The 20,114-nt window shown below is 41.0% G+C and overlaps 1 protein-coding gene across 1 annotated transcript; it reads right to left on the bottom strand.

The window, feature by feature from the left end:
• Positions 1-1,151: 1,151 nt before the first annotated feature.
• Positions 1,152-19,677, bottom strand: LOC145356944 (acidic mammalian chitinase-like). The gene is made up of 12 exons (XM_080209956.1): positions 19,583-19,677; positions 19,339-19,446; positions 18,741-18,770; positions 17,075-17,276; positions 16,637-16,693; positions 14,570-14,735; positions 13,678-13,802; positions 9,722-9,845; positions 9,412-9,594; positions 8,430-8,546; positions 5,787-5,928; positions 1,152-1,885 (listed from the first exon to the last, which is right to left on the bottom strand). Exons 2-12 carry the CDS (start codon positions 19,361-19,363, stop codon positions 1,629-1,631), a joined length of 1,428 nt encoding a protein of 475 aa, XP_080066082.1. The 5' UTR covers positions 19,364-19,446; positions 19,583-19,677; the 3' UTR covers positions 1,152-1,628.
• Between the last annotated feature and the right edge of the window lie 437 nt (positions 19,678-20,114).

The following is a 20,114-nucleotide window of genomic DNA, read 5'->3' as shown; positions in this document are numbered from 1 at the left end:
TGACAGCCTATCCCCACGTGCTGTGATTGGGCTGCCCCTTTAGGTTCCATCCTTTAAGGCCCGTCCCATTGGTGCCATCCCATGGGCCCCACCCTCTCTATGGTCCCCACCCCCATTAGCTCCAGTGGGCATTGCTAAGGTGCCAGGTTGGTTGTGCCAAGGTGCCAGGGCACTGCCCAAGCAGCACTCTCCCTTGCCGTCTAATAAGCCAATGTCTTCCTTCCACACTGTAGGGATTCTATGAAGAATTCTTTAAAATTGGAGCTCTAGTCTGCCTTTCTCCATTTTGTTCAATGTGTCCTCAATGCAGATCCTGCACTTATATGGTGGATGAATTGATGGACTTGCATTCCCCTGCAAGTGTAACATTGCAGCTCCCTTGAAACTGCCAATCTTATTTAAACATTCTGTACATTACAATGTTAGGTTCTGGACTGAGACAATAAGAGTCATTTTGGAGATTGATCTGCCTGGATTATTCCATGGATTGTCACTAGTACGAGGTCATGGCATGCTAGTGGACCTGCAGGCTGCCTTTAGTCATCACAATTTCGCCTTGAACATCTGTGTCCTGCGGCACATTTTACACCACGCTGCTGGTGAGGGGCTTGAAAGATCAGAGCTTGGAAACTCGCCAGCGCAAATCATGCTTTCCATATCTTGAACATGTTGTCATTCCTACAGATGAACATGGGCTCAAGATTGACCCCTAAGACTAGATCTCATGACTCACTGTCTTTCTAGTGATACCATGCTGCTCTCCCTAAAAAGCATATTAAATCAGAATTTGCAATGGAAATTGCTAGGGTCTTGTAGTCAGAGAAAGTTGTTCATGGCAATATCATCATTGCAGATGTGCCTTGCCAATGTAGTGATCCATGGACACATGTTTGCCCATTTTACTAGCCTCTGCATGTCCTGTTTTAGTGAATTTGTACCACCCTCACTGTCTGCCAATCTTCCACCTTTCAGCTAGTTTCAGTTACCTACCTTTGATCAAGCAAATTAACATTATATTGATGCTTCTCTTTGCCTGTATGCTACTGTGCTTGTGTAGATTTCTACTGGACCTCAAAACGTCTGTGTGGGTTCAAGTTAATATAAGAGAAAGGGAATTAAAAATCCAAAGCAAAATAACAGAAACTGTTCAATCCATGAAATTGAATTTTAATTTTGTGCTCCAAGAGAAAACTCAGAGAACAAAGAATACAGCGAAAATAAGACAGCTTTAACTAATCACGCAGGATCATTATTTAGCCTGTTCTGAGCTGATTATAAAATCACACACTTTTCATTCACAAGTTGCTCATTGGTGCCGTTGTATATGTTCCACTGACAAATAGTCAAAACATTCTTTTTTGTGTGATTTTCTGCCATTTAATTTTCAGCGATAAAGTATCTTTCCTCATTTACAACTAAGCACATCACAACAATCAGTTTAATGAAATCAAACTACGGTTAACATTATTCCGGGGACAAGCTTGCATTATCACTTTGAATTCTGGTAAACAGAATGACAAATTAGCACAACATCAATCTCATTTTCATTTTTCAGGCTTTAAGCTTTCATTAAGCTTCATTTTAGAGCAATACTTCACAATCAAATCTATGCACTACCATAACCTTAATTAAGGCCAAGTGCAACAAAGACAATTTTCATCGAAGACCAAACCGGTAGGACAAGACATATGGAAGGTTTGATTATTGCTGCAAACATAAAATTTCTGGTGATCATTTGGGTCAACATACAACCCTTGTGCTTTCCCCTGGCACCAGTTGTCTACATTGGTGTCAGGAACAGCACTTGTAGCAATGGAGTTTCGAGCAGTTGATTTGAGTGGTACGGTTACGGGTGAAGTTCCGGTTTGGGATGCTGGACTTTCCTCTGTGTAAAAAAAATCAAAGAAGTTGTTAATTAAACTACCAGATCTAAATCATCAAAATCTTCATTATCTTGTCAGGTTCCATTTCCTCCACACATCATTTCGTTACAACAGCAAAACGAGTGAGCATAATGTATGCAACTACCAATTTAAAACTGATATTAGAATGCTCACAACAATTTACACTTTCATAATGTCTAGCATTCTAAACAGTGTTGATCAGAGATGGAAAAGGATATTGAGCAACAATGGAAGATAAATTGGGGAGGTGATTGAAACTGGACAGTGAGGAAGGATTTGAGGACACCCTGTGGGGAGAATGGGATAAAGGATGTTTTAGGACAAGCTCTAGGCAAGACAATTGAAGGTTTTGCCATTGATAGAGCAGAAGAAGGAATGAAACAAACATGTGAGCTGGAGAAGTGGATTATGCATGTTAGGACATAGACCTGAAGGAATTTGCAGAGGAAGTGTGGGTTGAAGCTATGAAAGGAATAAGATGAGAAGGTTGTTTTGGCATTTGACCTACCTACACATTCTTCTAAGGTAATTTAAACCATCACTCATACTGAGATGTTTACAGAATGGGGGAGTGTGGGGTAAAACAGGGGAGAACAGAGGAGAGTGCAGTATAGCAAGGAAGAATGGGGTAGAGCAAGTGAGAGTTTGATATTGCCGTGACCTGTTTCAGGCTTCAGCATGTACCATATCACAACTCAATCTCTAAGGGACTTGAAGAGTCAAGTTCATCTAGTCAAGAACTGGATTCCTGTCTAGGGCATAGTTGAATCAGAGGCTGGTGATGTTGCATAGCCCTCACTGACAGATCAATATTTTGTTATTATTTTTATATAATTTGCAGAATAGTTCAGGCACAAGGGGCGCAGTGCTGGGGCATGACAGTGTCTTGGTTAAAATTTATATTAAGGGAACACAATGAGGAAAAAATGAAATGTTTGTTGTTCCCGGTTTTGTTTTCTCCCCATTCTATCTCACTTTTCTTGCTTTCCTCTGTTCTACCCTGCTCTCCACTGCTCCATCCATCTTCCCCTCTGTCACTTGCTCTACCCCATTCTCCCTTGCTATACTGCACTGTCCTCTGTTCTCCCCTGTTTTACCCCACACTCCCCCATTCTGTCCCATCCCCTGTTTTACCCCACTTTGCACTGCCCTACCCCACCATCTTCCACTGGTCTACTTCACTCTCCCCATCTCTTCCCCACTGTTTCCACCTTTCTCTCATTTTCTGCTACTTTACATCACTTCCCTGCCTCACTCCTGCTCCACTTGCACCTCCAATTTGAGTGCACCCATGTTTTGTGTGTCACCAGATATCAGGCATATGAGTAAATGAGTGTGTGAGAGAGGTTGAGTGCTTCTTTTTATTCATTCGTGGGACATGGACTTGCTTCATGGCCAGAATTAATTGATCATCCCTTGTTGTCCAAGGGCAGTTGAAAGTCAAGCACATTGCTGTTGCTCTGGAGTCACATGTAGGTCAGACCAGGTAAGGATAAGAGATTTCTTCCCTAAAGGATATTAGTGAACCAGGTGGGTTTTTCCAACAATTGACAATGATTCCATGATCATCAGTAGATTCTTAATTCCAGATATCTTTTTTCATTCAAATTCCACCATTTGCCATGATGGGATTAGAACCCAGGTCCCCAGAACATTAGCTGAATTTCTGGATTTATAGTCTAGCAATAATACCACTAGGCCATTGCCTCCCCATAATGAGGCTGAGTGAATGAGTGTGGACATGAGTGAATGTGAGTGAGTGAGGGTGAGTGAATGAGGGTTGGTGAAGGTGAGTGAGCGATGGTAAGTATGAGTGAGTGAGGGCAAGTGGGTGAATGTGGGTGAGTGAGAGAGTGAAGGTACATAAGAATAAATGTGAGTGATTGAGGGTGAGTGGATGAAGGTGAGTGAATGAGTGAGAGTGAGTGAGTGATGGTTGAATGAATGAGGGTCAAATGAGAGCGAGGGTTAAGTTTGAGTGAGTTGAGTTTGAGTAAAGTTTGGATGTGTGAGATTGAGTGTGTGAAAGTGAGTGAGTGGGTCAGGGTTCCCAGTTGCAGCACACTCATCAAGGTGACATTTCCTGAATACTAGGATATCCTCCATTTGGTTCCACCATCTCCAGACCCTCCTCTTCCTCTCCATCACCTCCACCTTCTCCTCTTCAGCAACACCATGATTGGTCATACAAACATCACACACCATGTGTCACCAGCTATGGTGGTTTCAAGCACAGCTCTCGCTATTTTTCTATTCTTTCATAAGATATGGGTGTCATTAGCAAGGCCAGTATTTGTTGAACATTCTAATTGGCCTTGAACTGAATGGTTTTCTTGGCCATTTCAGAGGGCAGTTAAGAGTCAACCACATTGCCATGGGTCTGGAGTCTCAGGCAGGCCTTGCCAGCATTTTCTATGTACTTGTGTATGGTTCAACATTTGGAAATTTCGATATATTACCATGATGCCTATATTGCAAGTGCACTGTCTGTAAACAAAAAAAAATCAAAAGCAAAACAATGAACAAACATATGCATGATAGATTTTCATTTTGGGTATTTTTCCAGGCAGCAGATTAAACATCAGTCACATTCCAATAGATGTGAGGCTAACAATTGTTCAGCTGCTGAATACCCACGTTTCATTCAGAGATACCGGGGCTCATTAGAGTCTTATGTCGCTCTATCAGGCCAAAGGGGCATGCTTAATTTCAGCATATCCTGGCACAGTGCTTAGCACTGTTGCCTCAGTGCCAAGGACCGTTGTTCAATTCCTGGCTTGGGTCACTGTCTTTGTGGAGTTTGCTCATTCTTTCGGTGTCGGCATGGGTTTCCTCTGGACGCTGAGGTTTCCACCCTTGGTCTGAAAGACTTACTGGTTAGGTACATTGACTCGAATAGGTGCTGACTTGTGGTGACTAGGGGAATTTCACAATAACTTCATTGCAATGTTAATGTAAGCTTTACTTGTGACTAATAAATGAACTTTTAACTTTAGCTGTATGTCACAACTGAATGTAGGAGCGAATTTTCTCATTCCGCCCGCCACGGGAATTGTAGGGGGTGAGAGATGGACCATGAAAAAGCCTGATGACCTCAAGTAGGATTTTCGGCTTTGGAGCAAATGCAGCTGGAAAATTCCGCCCATTGTCTAAAGTCACCAGAGACGAACCGCTTCCTGGATGGTTTCTGGTTTTTCCAGCTGACCCTGGCTGCATACCAGTTATTCCAATAAGGTGTATTCTGGTTTCAGCTGCTTTTTCTAAATGTGTCACTACTGATGGCAGCATGTGATGAGAGTGAGAAGTTTAAGAGCTGGTTTGCATTATAAACAAGGGTATCAGTCCTAAATTCAAAAATGTAGATGCAACATAGCAAGACTTTGTACACAGCAAGTGCGCATAGATACAAATCTGTTAACCGATTATTCAATAGGATTGAGTTTAGGATTAGTTAAGAACATAAGAACAGAAGAATATAAGAAATAGGAGCAGGAGTAGGCCATCTAGCCCTTCGAGCCTGCCCCGCCATTCAACAAGATTATGGCTGATCTGAAGTGGATCAGTTCCACTTTCCCGTTTTCTTCCCATAACCCTTAATTCCCCTGTCTATCAGAAACCTATCTACCCGTGACTTAAATATATTTAGCGAGGTAGCCTCCACCACTTCAACGGGCAGAGAATTCCAGAGATTCACCACCCTTTGAGTGAAGAAGTTCCTCCTCAACTCCGATCTATACTGCACCCCCCCTTATCTTGAGGCTGTGTCCTCTAGTCCTGCTATCCTTTCTAAGCGGGAAGAATCTCTCTACCTCTACCCTATCCATCTCCTTCATTATCTTATACATGTCTATAAGATTAGTGGGGTTATGTATAGAAAATTACCAGAGTGATGAATATGAAGGAGGGACTTCAATGTGTTGATCAAAGGGTAAACTCCTTGACTGCATTCAGCTCCCCTGAAATCATCCAGATCTAAAGCCCAAACCATGGCACCTCCGAAGTTGTTACTCTTCAACCATTGAACCTACAAGGAAAAAAATATAAGATGCAATTCAAAAGCACATTTGGTTAAATGAACTTGGCATTTCATCTAATACTTAAATATTCTGCTAGGCATTCTCTCTCTGGTGTTCGTCTTTCATAGCTCTGAGGATTATTCATTCCCAAACATATAGGACAGGGAGAAGGAAAAAGACACAGGGAGCAGTGCTTTGAGATTTCTAGGGGTATTCTTGGGAAGAGGAACAACCAATGCAGCATTGTAATGCCATGGAAATGAGAGGGGATGGGCTAATCAATGCTTCCTGCTTCAGTTTCCCTTGGGAATGATGGTTGTTTGGTGGGATACCTGTAGAACTTGTTATTGCCTGCACCCCCTCCGTCGCCCATATCTGTATCTCCCTCAGACAGGAGGGTCTGAGAGATAGGCAGTAAGATGAGGAAAGCCTAAATAGATAAGATAACTTTCTGCCTAATATGGTTCATGATGTGTTGTGACTGATTGCAGGTCGGAGGAGGCATGCAGAATAGCAATGAGGGGAGGAATAGATTTTGCAAGACCAGAAAATGCTGGAAAATCTCAGCAGGTCTAACAGCACCTGCGGAGACAAAATAGAGTCAACGTTTCGAGTCTGGATGACCCTTTGCCAGAGCTGTATTGTCAGACTTTATTTTTGTACCAGTAGTTTTTTCGAAGTTTATTCCACACCACCACCATTGTGCTGTGATCTTTTTCTATCAGAATTCACATAATAGCTTCAAATAAGGTTTTTACCAGTTGTCTATGTTCATTATTGTTCCAGTGAATATTAGCATGAAGCATGCTTCTGTTCCTTTCTAAAGTGCTTAATCTAAATTACAAAATCTTCTTTACACATTCTCAGTGATGCTGCCAGTCGGACTGTATGAAAATCAGTTGTTCATAGTTGATTACTGTAAAGTCGTTTTCATATCTAATGCAAAATATAGAATAAATTAATCATAGAATATGAACTAGTCATTGGATACATTATATCACATAAGATGTGGAATGGATCCCACAGCATTGAAATGCCTGTATATAATTATCAGAGTTACCAACCCTTTGAGGTTCCTTACTTGTTTTATTGATACTACATTTTTATCAGCTTAACTGTGAGGATTGTAATTTTAAATTGAATTTAACCCTCTTGCCATGATCAGATTAAATCATCAGATATCAATTACAGTGACTGAAATTAAAACCAAACATCATATTTAAATCTTCTTTAAAATTAGAGGTCACTTATTATCACAGTCCTGTCAGAATTTTAATCATTTTAAAGAAACCCCCAATTATTTGTCTAAACTCCAGTGAATACAAATCTATTTGACCCAATCTCTTCTCATCTAATAACCCTGCCATTACAGGAATCAACCCAGTGAGCTTTCGCTGCACTCCCTCATTGGCAAGTGTATCCATCCTTAGTGAAGAAGACCAAAACTGCATACAGTGCTCCAGGTGTGGTCTCATCAAGGCCCTGTACAGCTGCAAAAAGACATCCTTGTTCCTGTACTCAAGTCCTCTTGCAATGAAGGTCAACATACCATTTGTTTTCCTAATTGCATGTTGAACCTGCATGCTTGCTTTCTGTGACTGCTGTACAAGAACACCCTAGAGCCCTTGTACGCCAACATTTCCCAAGTTATCACATCTAAGTAATACTCTGCCATCCAGCTTTTGCTACCAAAGTGGATAAGTTCACACTTATTCACATTACACTGCCCGTTCAGCCAACTTGTCAAAATTGCCTCAAAGACTTATCCTCCTTACCACTCATATTCCCGCCTAGCTTTGTGCCACCAGCAAATGTGGAAATATTACATTTCTTTCCCTCCTCTAAATCATTGATATATAATTAATAGCTAGGGCCCAAGCATTGATCCTTATAGTACCCCGCTCATTACTAAAAAAGACCCATTTATTCTTACTCTGTTTCCTGTATGCTACTCCTAATCCCAAGTGCTTTAATTGTGCACATGAACCTCTTATGTGGGACTTTATCGAAAGCTTTCTGAAAATTCAAATACATCACATCCATTGGTTCACCCTTATCTATTCTGTTAGTTACAGCTTCAAAAAACTCCAACAGGTTTGTCAAACATATTTCCCTTTCATAAATTCACATTGACTTTGTCTAATCCCATTGATATTTTCAAAGAGTCCTGTTATCACATCCTTTATAATAGACTCTAACATGTTCCCTCCTGCTGATGTTTATCTAACCAATCAATAATTGCCTGTTATCAACCTCCCTCCTTTTTTAAAAAGCACAATCACATTTGCAACATTCTAGTCCAATACAACGCAATCGTTGTGATTTTCATTAAAAAGTGAACACCATTAATTAGTTGGTTTCTGAACTGTTCATTGCAGAGGTTGGTTCATCTTTATTGATAAAATTATCTTATCGTGACATGTGTAGACCTCTAATGTTACTGATAAACTGGAAAATGGATACTTAGAGTGTATGCATTAAATTATGGAGGTAAATTCAAAGTTCCTACTTTGGTTGTAAAGCTCCTCCAATCATCATATCCAACCCATTGTCTACCCTTGAATGCATAAGGAACCTTCTGGTCTTCAATAAATTTAATGGTAGCACCATTCAGGAATGGACAGATCTGTCAAACAAAACCAATAAGTACTGTTAACATGTCTGACAAATGAATCCTGTTTCTCTTGTTTCGTTCCCACTTATTCTTAGTTAGGTCTCATTGTTAATTAATCAAAGATATTCAATTGTAAAATATTATTAGCAGTTATCTTCTAAAAAGAAAACTGTTTTTACGAAAACACATTTTAAAGGCTTGTGGAATATTTAATAGGGGTGGTATTTTCTTTTAAATACTAACACCGCAAGGCAATAGGGGATTTATCAACACATAGAATCATGGAATCCCTACAGTGTGGAAGGAGGTCATTCAGCCCATTGTACCTGCACCAACAACAATCCTGCCCAGGCCATATGCCCATAGATAAATATCTTTACCCTGCTAATCGTCCTGATACGGAAGAGCGATTAGGTATGGCCAATCCACCGAATCTCCATATCTTTGTGGGGGAAAGACGGAGCATCTGGAGGAAACCCATGCAGACATGGGAGAATGTACAAACTCCACACAGAAAGTTACTTGAAGCCGGTCTGGCTCTGTCTGGCAGCAGTGCTAACCACTGTTGCCCTTTCAGCAAATCTTTTTCAGTAGCCTTTTGTATTGGCCCTTTTGGCTGATCGTAGCTTTGCGTGATGCAAATAATGTTTTCTCATTTTATAATACATTTATGCAGACATATACAGCAACTTGACATTAACTTAAAAATCATGTGTTCTGTCCAGTGTAAAAGTAAAGGAAAAGTGCTAAAATGCAACATTTGCTGTTCGTTAGATTCTATGGCGCAATGTGGGCCAAGTTTCTGATTTTGCATATATTCAAGATGATCTGGAAAGTTTATCATGTGATAAATGAAAATTATTTGCAGCATAATTACCTCATAGTATGCCCAGAATCCAGCCTCCCTGGTGAATTGTCCAGCTTGACCAGCTCCAGATACTGGGGCACCAACACCAGTTTGAGGGGTGCTAAGGGTGAAGGTACGTCCATAGGTCGGAAATCCAACAATCAGTTTCTCTGCTGGGGCACCTTTTGCTCTCCAGTAGTTCATAGTATAGTTCTGCAAGATAATTTACCTCAGCATCCTTATTGAAACTTTACTAAATTGAAAAAGCATATTATCTGTTGGCAAAATGTTACTGCAAGAACGAAGATGACCAAATATCACTTTTTGCAGTCAAACTTACAACATTAAAGTAAATAAACTGGCCTTGGTCAGCAGAGCCACGATACAGAGGGCTATTGTGCCCAGTGATCTTCTCCCAGGATCCATGAAAATCATACGCCATCACAGAGATAAAATCTAGATATCTGTTAAAAAAGTTACTTCATGAAGCATTACAATTTGAAATTCTTTTAAATTGTTAATTATAATAATCATTGTGAGTTATCACCAAGTCAGTGATTCCAAAACTGGAACACTGATTCCCAGTTAAAGTTTGCAACTAATTGACTATTGGGACTATAGCAACTCTTGATAAGGTAAATTTCATTTCTTTTTTCTCTCAGCTAAGCCACTGAATGGTCTTTGTCACATTCACATAATACAAACTTATGACCTATAAGTGAGAAATGGACATATTCCTGTAACAAAAGTGGAGTTGAGAGGTCAGGTGACCTTTTCTTTCCCCTGCTAATTCATATGGAATTGTAAGAACATTGAGCTAATTTCATGTTTGAACAAGGCCTGGAAAAGTAATTAATGACTCTTCCAGTGATAATGGTTGCATTTCTCCGACTAATTAAGAAGACTGAGTTCACAATAGCCCTGGCAACTCCAAATTTAAAATCTACAAAAATGGGTGAAGAAAATTCTTTGTTACCAAGATGGAAAATGGATGAGTAATACCCGGACTTCATTGTCTGACATTGGCCTAAATATCCAAAACTATTTAGAATGACAATGGGAAGAGATGTTCTTGTCATGTGACAGAGACAAAGGAGGAAATTTTCTGGCTGTTCACATCCCACCACTGCCGCAAGCGAGGACTGAGAATTTGGTGCACATCCAAATCTCTGTTCACTGCAGCGGGACCAGAAAATCCCACTGGCCTGAACGGCAGGAGAATTCCGGCCAGGTTTTCTGTTAATAGTACTAATAGTGCATATTCTGCTCAGATAGACAGAAACCTATGCTTACAAAAGGAAAAGAGCCAAATTAAGTCTGCTTTTAACTCAAAGGTAGGTATTTGGAGCAGCATGATGGCACAGTGGTTAGCACTGCTGTCTCACAGCACCAGGGACCTGGGTTCAATTCCAGCCTCGGGTGACTGTCTGTGTGGAGTTTATATATTCTCCCTGTGTCTGCAAAGTTTTCTTCCGGGTGCTCTGGTTTCCTCCCAAAATCCAAAGGTGTGCAGGTTAGTTGATTTGCCATGCTAAATTGGCAGTTAGTGTGAGGGGGATTGGCATAGTAAATATGTGGGGTTACTGGGAGATGGCCTGGTTGGGACTGGTGTCAGTGCAGGGTTGATGGGCCAAATGGCTTCCTTCTGCGCTGTAGTGATTCTATGATACTACTTAAGTTGGTTTTGAAGTCTCTAATTGAGGAGCCATTCTAGGGCTTCATTGCACCCTGACTGGAAAGTAATAAGAGAAACTTGTTACTGCAAACATAAAAAAATTCTTTCCTTCTAACTCATGCTTTTCTTTAGTTGACTAAAAGGATTACTATTCTGCATTGGTTCAAATCCTCACCCTGGGGAAAACCAAGCGCAATAAAGAATTCTTGGAATCATAACATGTAAGTGTGTACTACTTTTAATCATTTTATTTCCTCAGAGTGTGTGTACCTATGTGAGAGTGAGCGTAGGAGTAGCTGTGTATGTTGAGTGTTGATCAACATACCTTATCTTTCTTTTAAAAGTCTGACACTTGGCCTGCTCCAGACAAAAGCACTCATGAGCTGAAGCAATTTTTTAAAAATAAAACGTCTTTGGTCAGAGGGTAGGTGAAATAAAGAAAGGGACTCAGCACAATCATCTCTCCCTTATCATAGAAACCCTGCAATGAAGAAGGAGGCCATTTGCCCTGTAGATCTGCACCAACAACAAAATCACCCCAGGCCCTATCCCCACAAACCCACATATTTACCCCCCTAATCTCTCTAGCCTGCGCATTCCAGGACACTAAGGGGCAATTAAGCATGGACAATTAACCTAACCTGCACATCTTTGGACTGTGGAAGGAAACTGGAGCACCCAGAGAAAACCCATGCAGGCATAGGGAGAATGTGCAGACTCCTCACAGACAGTGACCCAAGCCGGGAACCAAATCCAGGTCCCTGGAGCTGTGAGGCAACAGTGTTCACTACTGTGCCACCGTGCTGCCATAGTGCTTACAAATTTGGAGAATAGTCTCTCAGATATATCAAATGGCTTCAGTCTCCTCGGAATCAATCCCAGGCTGTCTCAAGGCAAAATATTGCTGGAATCTAAAACAAAAACAGAAAATGCTGGAAAATCTCAGCAGGTCTGACAGCATCTGTGGAGAGAGAATGGAGCCGACCTTTTGATGAAACATTGGCTCTATTCTCTCTCCACAGATGCTGTCAGATCTGCTGCGATTTTCCAGCATTTTCTGTTTTTGTCCCAGGCTGTTTAATGCAGGGGAGCACTGGAAAACTGCCCAGCAGTTACAGCTAAAGTGGAGGTCTGTAAAATTAGGAAGCTGTGAGGAAAGAATAAACCAAAAACAAAATAAAAATAACCAATATCATTCCTTGTAGCCGAGACAATGTTGTGACATTTCCACAGATGCTTTGAAGGAATTTTATTGTACAAGTTCTTTTTGCAATCTAAGAGGCTGGATCAGGAACCTGTTAGCTTCAGTGGCAGCTTTGATGCAGCATTTTAACTCAGCTATGACAATCGCATACTATTCCCAGGATTGCCCATCAATGATAGAGTGCAGTGGGATCATGACCCATACTCACTTAAAGGGATTGATTGAAGTGGATTTAGTCAGGGGTTAGAATGACTGCAGTCAACAGTGCTGCTGAAGGCCGAAGAAAGAAAAATGATGGCAGAAAGATCAGGGAAGACTGACCCAGGTTCTCTGAATTTTCCACAGAGGTCACATTGGAGGTGGTGAGGGACTGAAGGAAATTTTTGTTTCCTGAGGATGGAGTAGGAAGTCCAACTCAAGAAGATCTACAAGTCCCTCATAGCTGGACCAAGTGCCGCAAGAGGGTTAATGGCCCGGTAAGAACAGTAAAACAAAGTTGAAGTAGCACTTTTAGATGTCAACTTCCTCTCCCTCATCCCCGCATACAACATCTCAAAACACAGGCTTTGCAATTGCACTCTAGCATTTCCTCACACTCCCATCTGGCCAATCAAGGTTTGCATTCGTCCACTTATTGACCTCTCACACTCATCTCTCATTGTAAACCTCCCCAAATGTTTTCTTTTCTTCCTCTCCATATGTTTCACTTCTTACATTTATAGCTCTTTGTGGAAGAGAGTAAGGAGAGAGCAGGATTGTTTGAAAAAAGGAAAGTGAGGTGGAGAGGTGGGGAGGGGAGCAAACTGTTTGGGGCCCAGGGGACTGAAGTCACTGTCGCCAATGACGGAGTGATTAAAATCTGAGTTGCTCAAAAGGTCAGAGTTGATCTAGTAGAGAGCTTTTGGGGCTGAAGAAGAATTCAGAAATAGGGAGTGCTGAGGCTCTGGAGCAATTTGAAAACAAGGATTAAAATATTAATATATGCGTGGACTAAGAAACTTCTCCTTACATCATCCATTAGTCATGGGCGGAATTTTCCGGCACTTCCCGCCAACAGGAACCTCTGTGGCTGCAGCAGTGAATGGAGATTTGGCTAAGCACCAAATTCTCCATCCTCGTCGGCAGTGGGAGTATGGCGTGAACAGCTGGAAAATTTCGGCCCATATGTTTTATCTCCCACAAATCCTAGAAGATTGCCAGAGGAACAACAGAGGAAGAACTCTGATTGTGTACCATTACATAACTGATTCTCACCCTTCTCAAGCATAGATATACACAATTTAGTGGGTGACTGAGGGTGTACTCCAAACAAACAAATTAACATCCTTCAAAATCTTTAATAAGATATTTGCAATATATTTAATGAAAACATTTTCCAAAGGTTGTAAAATTACAGGTTTATACACAATGAACTTACTTTGAAATCTCAGCTACCTCATATCCAGCATCAATGGTTTCTTTCCCAGCAGCGACTGCAGCCGTGAGCAGGAGCCTGTCCTTCCCAGAAGAATGTCCCTCTACTTTAAAAGCCTCTAGCAATTCCTATAAAGAATGAACACATTTTGATGTTAAATGATGATAAACATTCTGCGTAATATATTGTCAGAGCTCATATTGGTAGTGTCTAATTCTGTCTCTCTTAAAATGTTATCATTTGGTTTGTACATGAAGGATTTATTTCATATGATGCTCTATGTACTTTCCTGAGGAAGCTGAGTAAACTTGCTAGGGTCACTTTCATTGACTGTCTTTCAGCCATATTCATAAGAATGGGCAGCATGGTGGCACAGTGGTTAGCACTGCTGTCTTGAGCGCCAGGGACTTGGGTTTGATTCCAGTCTTGGGTGTGTGGAGTTTGCACATTCTCCCCATGTCTGCATGTGTTTCCTCCAGGTGCCCTGGTTTCCTCCCACACTCCAAAGGTGTGCAGGTTAAGTAGGTTGACCATGCTAAATTACCACTTAGTATCCAAAGATGTCTAGGTTGGGGGGATTGGGGTAAATACGGCAGGTAATGGAGATAGGGCCTGAGTAAACTGTTCTGTCGGAGGGTCGGTGCAGACGCTATGGGCCTATTGGCCTCCTTCTGCATTATGAGGATTCTATTTGTAGCCTTTGCTGATATTTGGGAAACATTTTTGGTTGTTTAAAACTCATTTTGCTCTTGTTTTGTTGCCCCACAGTGTGTACAGCTATTAGCAGGAATTAAAATATTATCCTCAAAGAATGAAACACAATTTGAGCTGAATTAGTTACAAAGCTTTTTTTCTTGTAATGTTAGATGAAAGATGATGATCTTAGGATGTTCACCTTGGCCAAGATTGTGAAACGGTTTTTATCAACGGCTGGACTGCCTCGAGATCCAGGATACTCCCAGTCTAGGTCTAATCCATCAAATCCGTACTTCCGCAGAAAGGTAATTGCAGAACTGATGAATGTTGCTCGGGTTAACGCTGTAGCCACCATGTTGGTAAATCTACTCACAGGGGAAGGTTGAAAATAGAGAAAATATTCATGCATCTTTATTTGAAAGCCAATGGAGTACTTCTGACAGTATTGTTTCTTTGAATACTTAGCACGCTCATTCTAAACTCCACTGTTTAATAACTTAATGACTAAACTTAAAAAAAAATGTGTTTCACAAAATTTAATACAAGACTGAAGAACAGCTCCTTTTCTGCTGCCATGAATGGACCTACTGTATGTGATGTTGATCTTTCTCCACGCCCTCCCTATGACTATAACACTATGGTCAGAATTTTACTGCTCCGCAACATCGAGGGCCCAAGGGCCTGTACTGCGCTGTAATGTTCTATGTTCTATAATTTATATAAAGAACTTGTCTCTATGTCAGAATGTTGTGGGTTCAAGTCAGACCCTAGACATTTGAACACATACTACATGGAATGATGTCTCAGGGAAGGACTGAGGGAGTACTTCACTGTTGGAAATGTCAACTTTCAGTTAAGGCATTAAACTGAGGCCCCAAATGACCTCTCGGTTGGAAAATGAGATTCAATGTCACTATTTCGAATAATAATGGCAGAGTTCTCCCACCTATGTTTTGGTCATTATTTATCGCTCCAGCAGCAACATGGCCACACGGTGGCACAGTGGTTAGCACTGCTGCCTCCGAGGGCTAGGGGCCCAAGTTCGATTCCCGGCTTGGGTCACTGCTCGTGTCGAATCTGCATATTCTCCCCATTTCTGCGTGGGATTCCTCCATGTGCTCCAGTTTCCTCCCACAGCCTGAAAGACGTGCTGGTTAGATGCATTGACCTGAACAGGCGCTGGAGTGTGACGACTTGGGGATTTTCACAGTAACTTCATTGCAGTGTTAATATAGTCAGAAGTCTCACATCACCAGGTCCAACAAGTTTATTTGGAATCACAAGCTGATTCACCTGATGAAGGAGCAGTGCTCCAAAAGCTCATGATTCCAAATAAACCTGTTTAAGTTTAACCTGGTGCTGTGAGACTTCTTGCTGTACCCACCTCAGTCCAATGTTGACATCTCCACCATAATGTTACGAAAATCTGACATACTTCCCCATTCTGCAAATATACCTGGAGAACCATTAATTTAGAGTTAAGTTCCTGTTAAAGCAGCCCCAGTCTGTATGACTGGATAAAAGGTAAAGTGCTCTTAGTCCCACATGACCATAGGATGCTGACCTTTCTATTTTAAAGTTTATTAGTGTCACAAGTAGACTTACGTTAAAATTGCAACAAAATTACTGTGAAAATCCCCTCATCGCCACGCTCTGATGCCTGTTCAGGTACAATGAGGGAGAATTTAGCTTGGCCAACGCACTTAGCCAGCACGTATTTCAGGCTGTGGGAGGAAACCGGAGCACCCAGAGAAAACCCACACAGACATGGGGAAAATATGCAAACTCCACACCCAAGCTGCGAATCAAATTACTGGGTCGCTGGTGCTCTGAGGCATTAGTGCTAACCACCATGCCACCCATGGAGGAGAACTGACAGATAGTGATTTAACCTGAGGATTACCAACCTCAAGTGAGGGGCATGGTTGAGAAGGTGAGCCTTTCATGAATAACCTCAGCCAGTCTGGGAATTGAACCTATGCTGTTGGCATCATGAACCAGCCATCCAACCAGCCATCCAACCAATTGAGAAAACCAACTCCTCAAAGTGGATATTCTACAATTCTCAGCATTTATACCAACAATTTAAGAAAATGCCTGGAACTTGTTTCACTTGGTGTTTGTTACCATATTTAGCACTCAAAATTGAGAATTACCAATTTACTTTTACTAGTTAATCACAGGAATGCTAACATTGATATTTCTTGACTCTCTGGACGTTGTGACATTTACTATTTTGTAGAAACAAAACGATTCCAGATATTACCTGATGGTACCAAAGTTCCAACCTCCAATGGCCAGAAGTGTTTTCAGGTTACTGTTCCTATTAACAAAAGGAAATATGATATTCAACGTTGAAGTAAGTTAAGGGCATGTTACAGGAACATCTACTTTACTATATGAAGGACACACAATTATAACATCCATTAAAACCAAATTACAGCGGATGCTGGAATCTGAAACCAAAAGAGAAAATGCTAGAAAATCTCGGCAGGTCTGGAAGCTTCTGTAAGGAGAGAAAAAAGAGCTGATGTTTTGAGTCCAGATGACCATTTGTCAAAGCTAAAAGGCATAGACAAAGGCAATGACATTGATTACTCACTTGTGGAGTTTCTATGCCAATTAATATGAGGTTAATTGTAAATTACAAAAAGGGATTTTAAATTTGGAATTAGCAGAGCTCAGAGGGAATGATATAACTTACTGTTTCTTCAGATTATTGATCTTCTCGTACATAGTTTCATCATTCCATTCGTAAGTTGTTAATTTATTGTCCTTCATGCTGGCAAAAGCATAAATCAGGTGTGTACACAGATGGGGGTCAACATTTTCTGGGATGAACCTACCACCACCTGGTCTGTACTGAGCCCAGTTTGTGTAATAACAAACCAGTTTGTAGGAGGAGACTGAAGAGTGAAGAAAAAGAACAATAAGATGGCAAAACTCCAGAAGAATTCCAGGCTATCAGCAAATCTCGGTCAACCACAATTTTTTTAAAAACTTTATTTATCAGTGTCACAAGTAGGCTTGCATTAACACTGCCACGAGGTTACTGTAAAAGTCCCCTAGTCACGTGTACGGGCACACAGAGAGAAGTTAGCATGGCCAATGCACCTAACCAATACACCTCTCAGACACTTAGAGGAAACCGGAGCACCCAGAGGAAATACATGCAGACATTAGGAGAATGGGCAAACACCACACAGACAGCATCCCAAGCCAGGAATTGAATCTGGTGTTGTCAGGCAGCAGTGCTAAAGGTACTACTGGGTCTAATTGTTTTAATGTTTGTGTGCTTAAGAAACCTAAGGAGTTAATTCTGACACTGGGCAATAATATAAAGCAAGTGGTGTACCACAGGGATCCGTGCTGGGCCTCCTATTTTTTGTCATTTATATAAATGACATAGGTGACTATGTTGGGGGTTGGGGCTAGGATCAGTAAGTTTCCAATGACACAAAGAGTGGCCAGGTGGTTAACAGTGAGGTTGAGTGCCTTAGGTTACAGGAAGATATGGACGGGTGGTCAAATAGACAAATAAGTGGTAGATGGAATTTAACATTGAAAAGTGTGAGGTGTTGCATTTTGAAAGGAGTAATTTGACAAAGAGGCCACAGCTGGAATACTGTATGCAGTTCTGGTCACCACATTTTAGCAAGGACGTGAACACAATGGAGGAGGTGCAGAGGAGATTCACCAGGATGCTGCCTGGGAGTTACGAAGTGAATTTGGAAAGGCTTGTGTTGTTTTCATTGGAGTAGAGAAGACTGAGGGGGTGACCTGATTGAAGTGTTCAAGATTATGAGGGATGTGGACAGGGTGGATAGGGAGCAATTGTTCCCTTTAGTTGAAGAGTCAGTTACAAGGGAGCACAAGTTAAAAGTGAGGGAGTGGAGTTTTAGGGGGGATTTGAAGAAAAACTTTTTTGCTCAGAGGGTTTTGACAGTCTGGAATGCAATATCTGGGAGGGTGGTGGAGGTGGGATGCCTCACATCCTTTAAAAAGTCCCTGGATGAGTACTTGGCATGCCATAACATTCAAGGTTACTGGCCAAGTGCAGACAAGTGGGATTAGGTGGTCAGATCAGGGCATTTCTGCGTCGATGCAGACTTGATGGACCGAAGAGCCTCTTCTGCACATTGTAGTGATCTGTGATTCTGTGATATCAATTCAGCTGTACATTACAAACCTTTCCCTGATTTTCATTAACCTCAGTATTTAAACCTCATCCAAATTCTCAAATTGCCCTTCTGTGGTTTGAGCACATGTTCGATTGCATTAACTCTCCTGTAAAATAACCACAATGTTACCATTCCCAGGACCAATGAAATATACCACTTTATATCAAGTGGAAATGTGCAGTTACTTACCCAGTGATATGTGAAGTAAGACCAAACTCACTAAAATAAAAAAGAAACACATGATGTAATTTCATGTCAAGAAATATCTGTCTAGTGTTAAAGGGTTTAATACAAATTAATTTAAATTAATATTTCAACTTTATTATTGTGAGGTAAGATAATTTTCTAACATTCGCCTTAAGTCAATTGCTTTACCATATAACCTAGTTTTCATGTCTTTGATGTTTATTTTTTATCTTTATGTAGGTTCACTTCATATAGGTGAACAGTTTGTGAAAATCTAATCAACCTGGATATGAAAAAATAATTTCCTGAGTAGGTGCTGGCATTGAGGAAACACACCCAGTCCCAGCACACACTTGGCAATCATAGGGATGATGCCCACGTAGTCTGTGGTGCCGCATTCTGGATGAGATGTTAAACTGTTCCAGCATCTGCCTGTTACTGTGGATATAAACCATCCTATGGCACTATGTGAACAACACCCACAAAAACAGACAGAGGTGAGAAATGATTGATGGAAACAATCGTCCGGTTATGTAGCTGTATTTACTACTCCACATAGTCCGAAATGAAAATAATCCAATACAAAATATTCAATACTGACCAGTCAAGAGAAGTGCCTTCCCCATCCTAGAGCTTTGAAGTTGTTCAGTCACTGGTTTTCTGTTCAGTGATGCCTTTGATAACGTCTACACGATGCTAAAGGAAGGACCTGTAAAAAAAAATGTTAAGTGAGTAATTTGCAAAGAAATTCCATCTGAAATCAAAAAAATCCATTAAATCAGGTGAATCCTTCTCATGTTGTTTTGCCTTATATGGAAGTGCCATGTAAAGTAACTTATCTTTACCGAAGCATGGAGCAGCTTGTGTCTGTACTGAGTTGTAAATTTCATATCCTTTTATAGGCTGTTTCAAAATGCATATTTTTTGTGGAAGTTAGTATTAAGCAAGAGTTGTGTTGAAAGGCACACACATCTGACTTCTATGTGATAATGTGTGTTCTGAGGTATTGCACAACTTAATATATTTTGTTAACCCAGCCAAGGTTTAGCTAGGTTTCATTGCAGAAGAGATGCATGTTTGATTTTAATTTTAATATTGCCACATCTATTCGTATACAGTGAAAAGTATTGTTCTTGCATGCTATACAGCCAAAGCATACCTATGTAGAGAAGGAAAGGAGACAGTGCAGAATGTAGCGATACAGTTATAGCTAGGGCAAGCCTGCTAACACTGCAGATGACCAAAGCAAGCTTGAGGGCAGGGCTGAACAGAGATGTCACATGCAATGGCAATATGTTTTTAAGTCAAACTATTGAGTATTTTTCAGGCAACACCATTTTGCATCTTGAACTTGGTTCTAAAAGCATGATTGTTCCA

Source organism: Carcharhinus amblyrhynchos, chromosome 22, assembly GCF_965287045.1.
Source record: "Carcharhinus amblyrhynchos chromosome 22, sCarAmb.v2.hapA, whole genome shotgun sequence".
NCBI lineage: Eukaryota > Metazoa > Chordata > Chondrichthyes > Carcharhiniformes > Carcharhinidae > Carcharhinus > Carcharhinus amblyrhynchos.
Note: the sequence above shows the minus strand (reverse complement) of the source record. Positions and strands in the feature narration are given on the sequence as shown.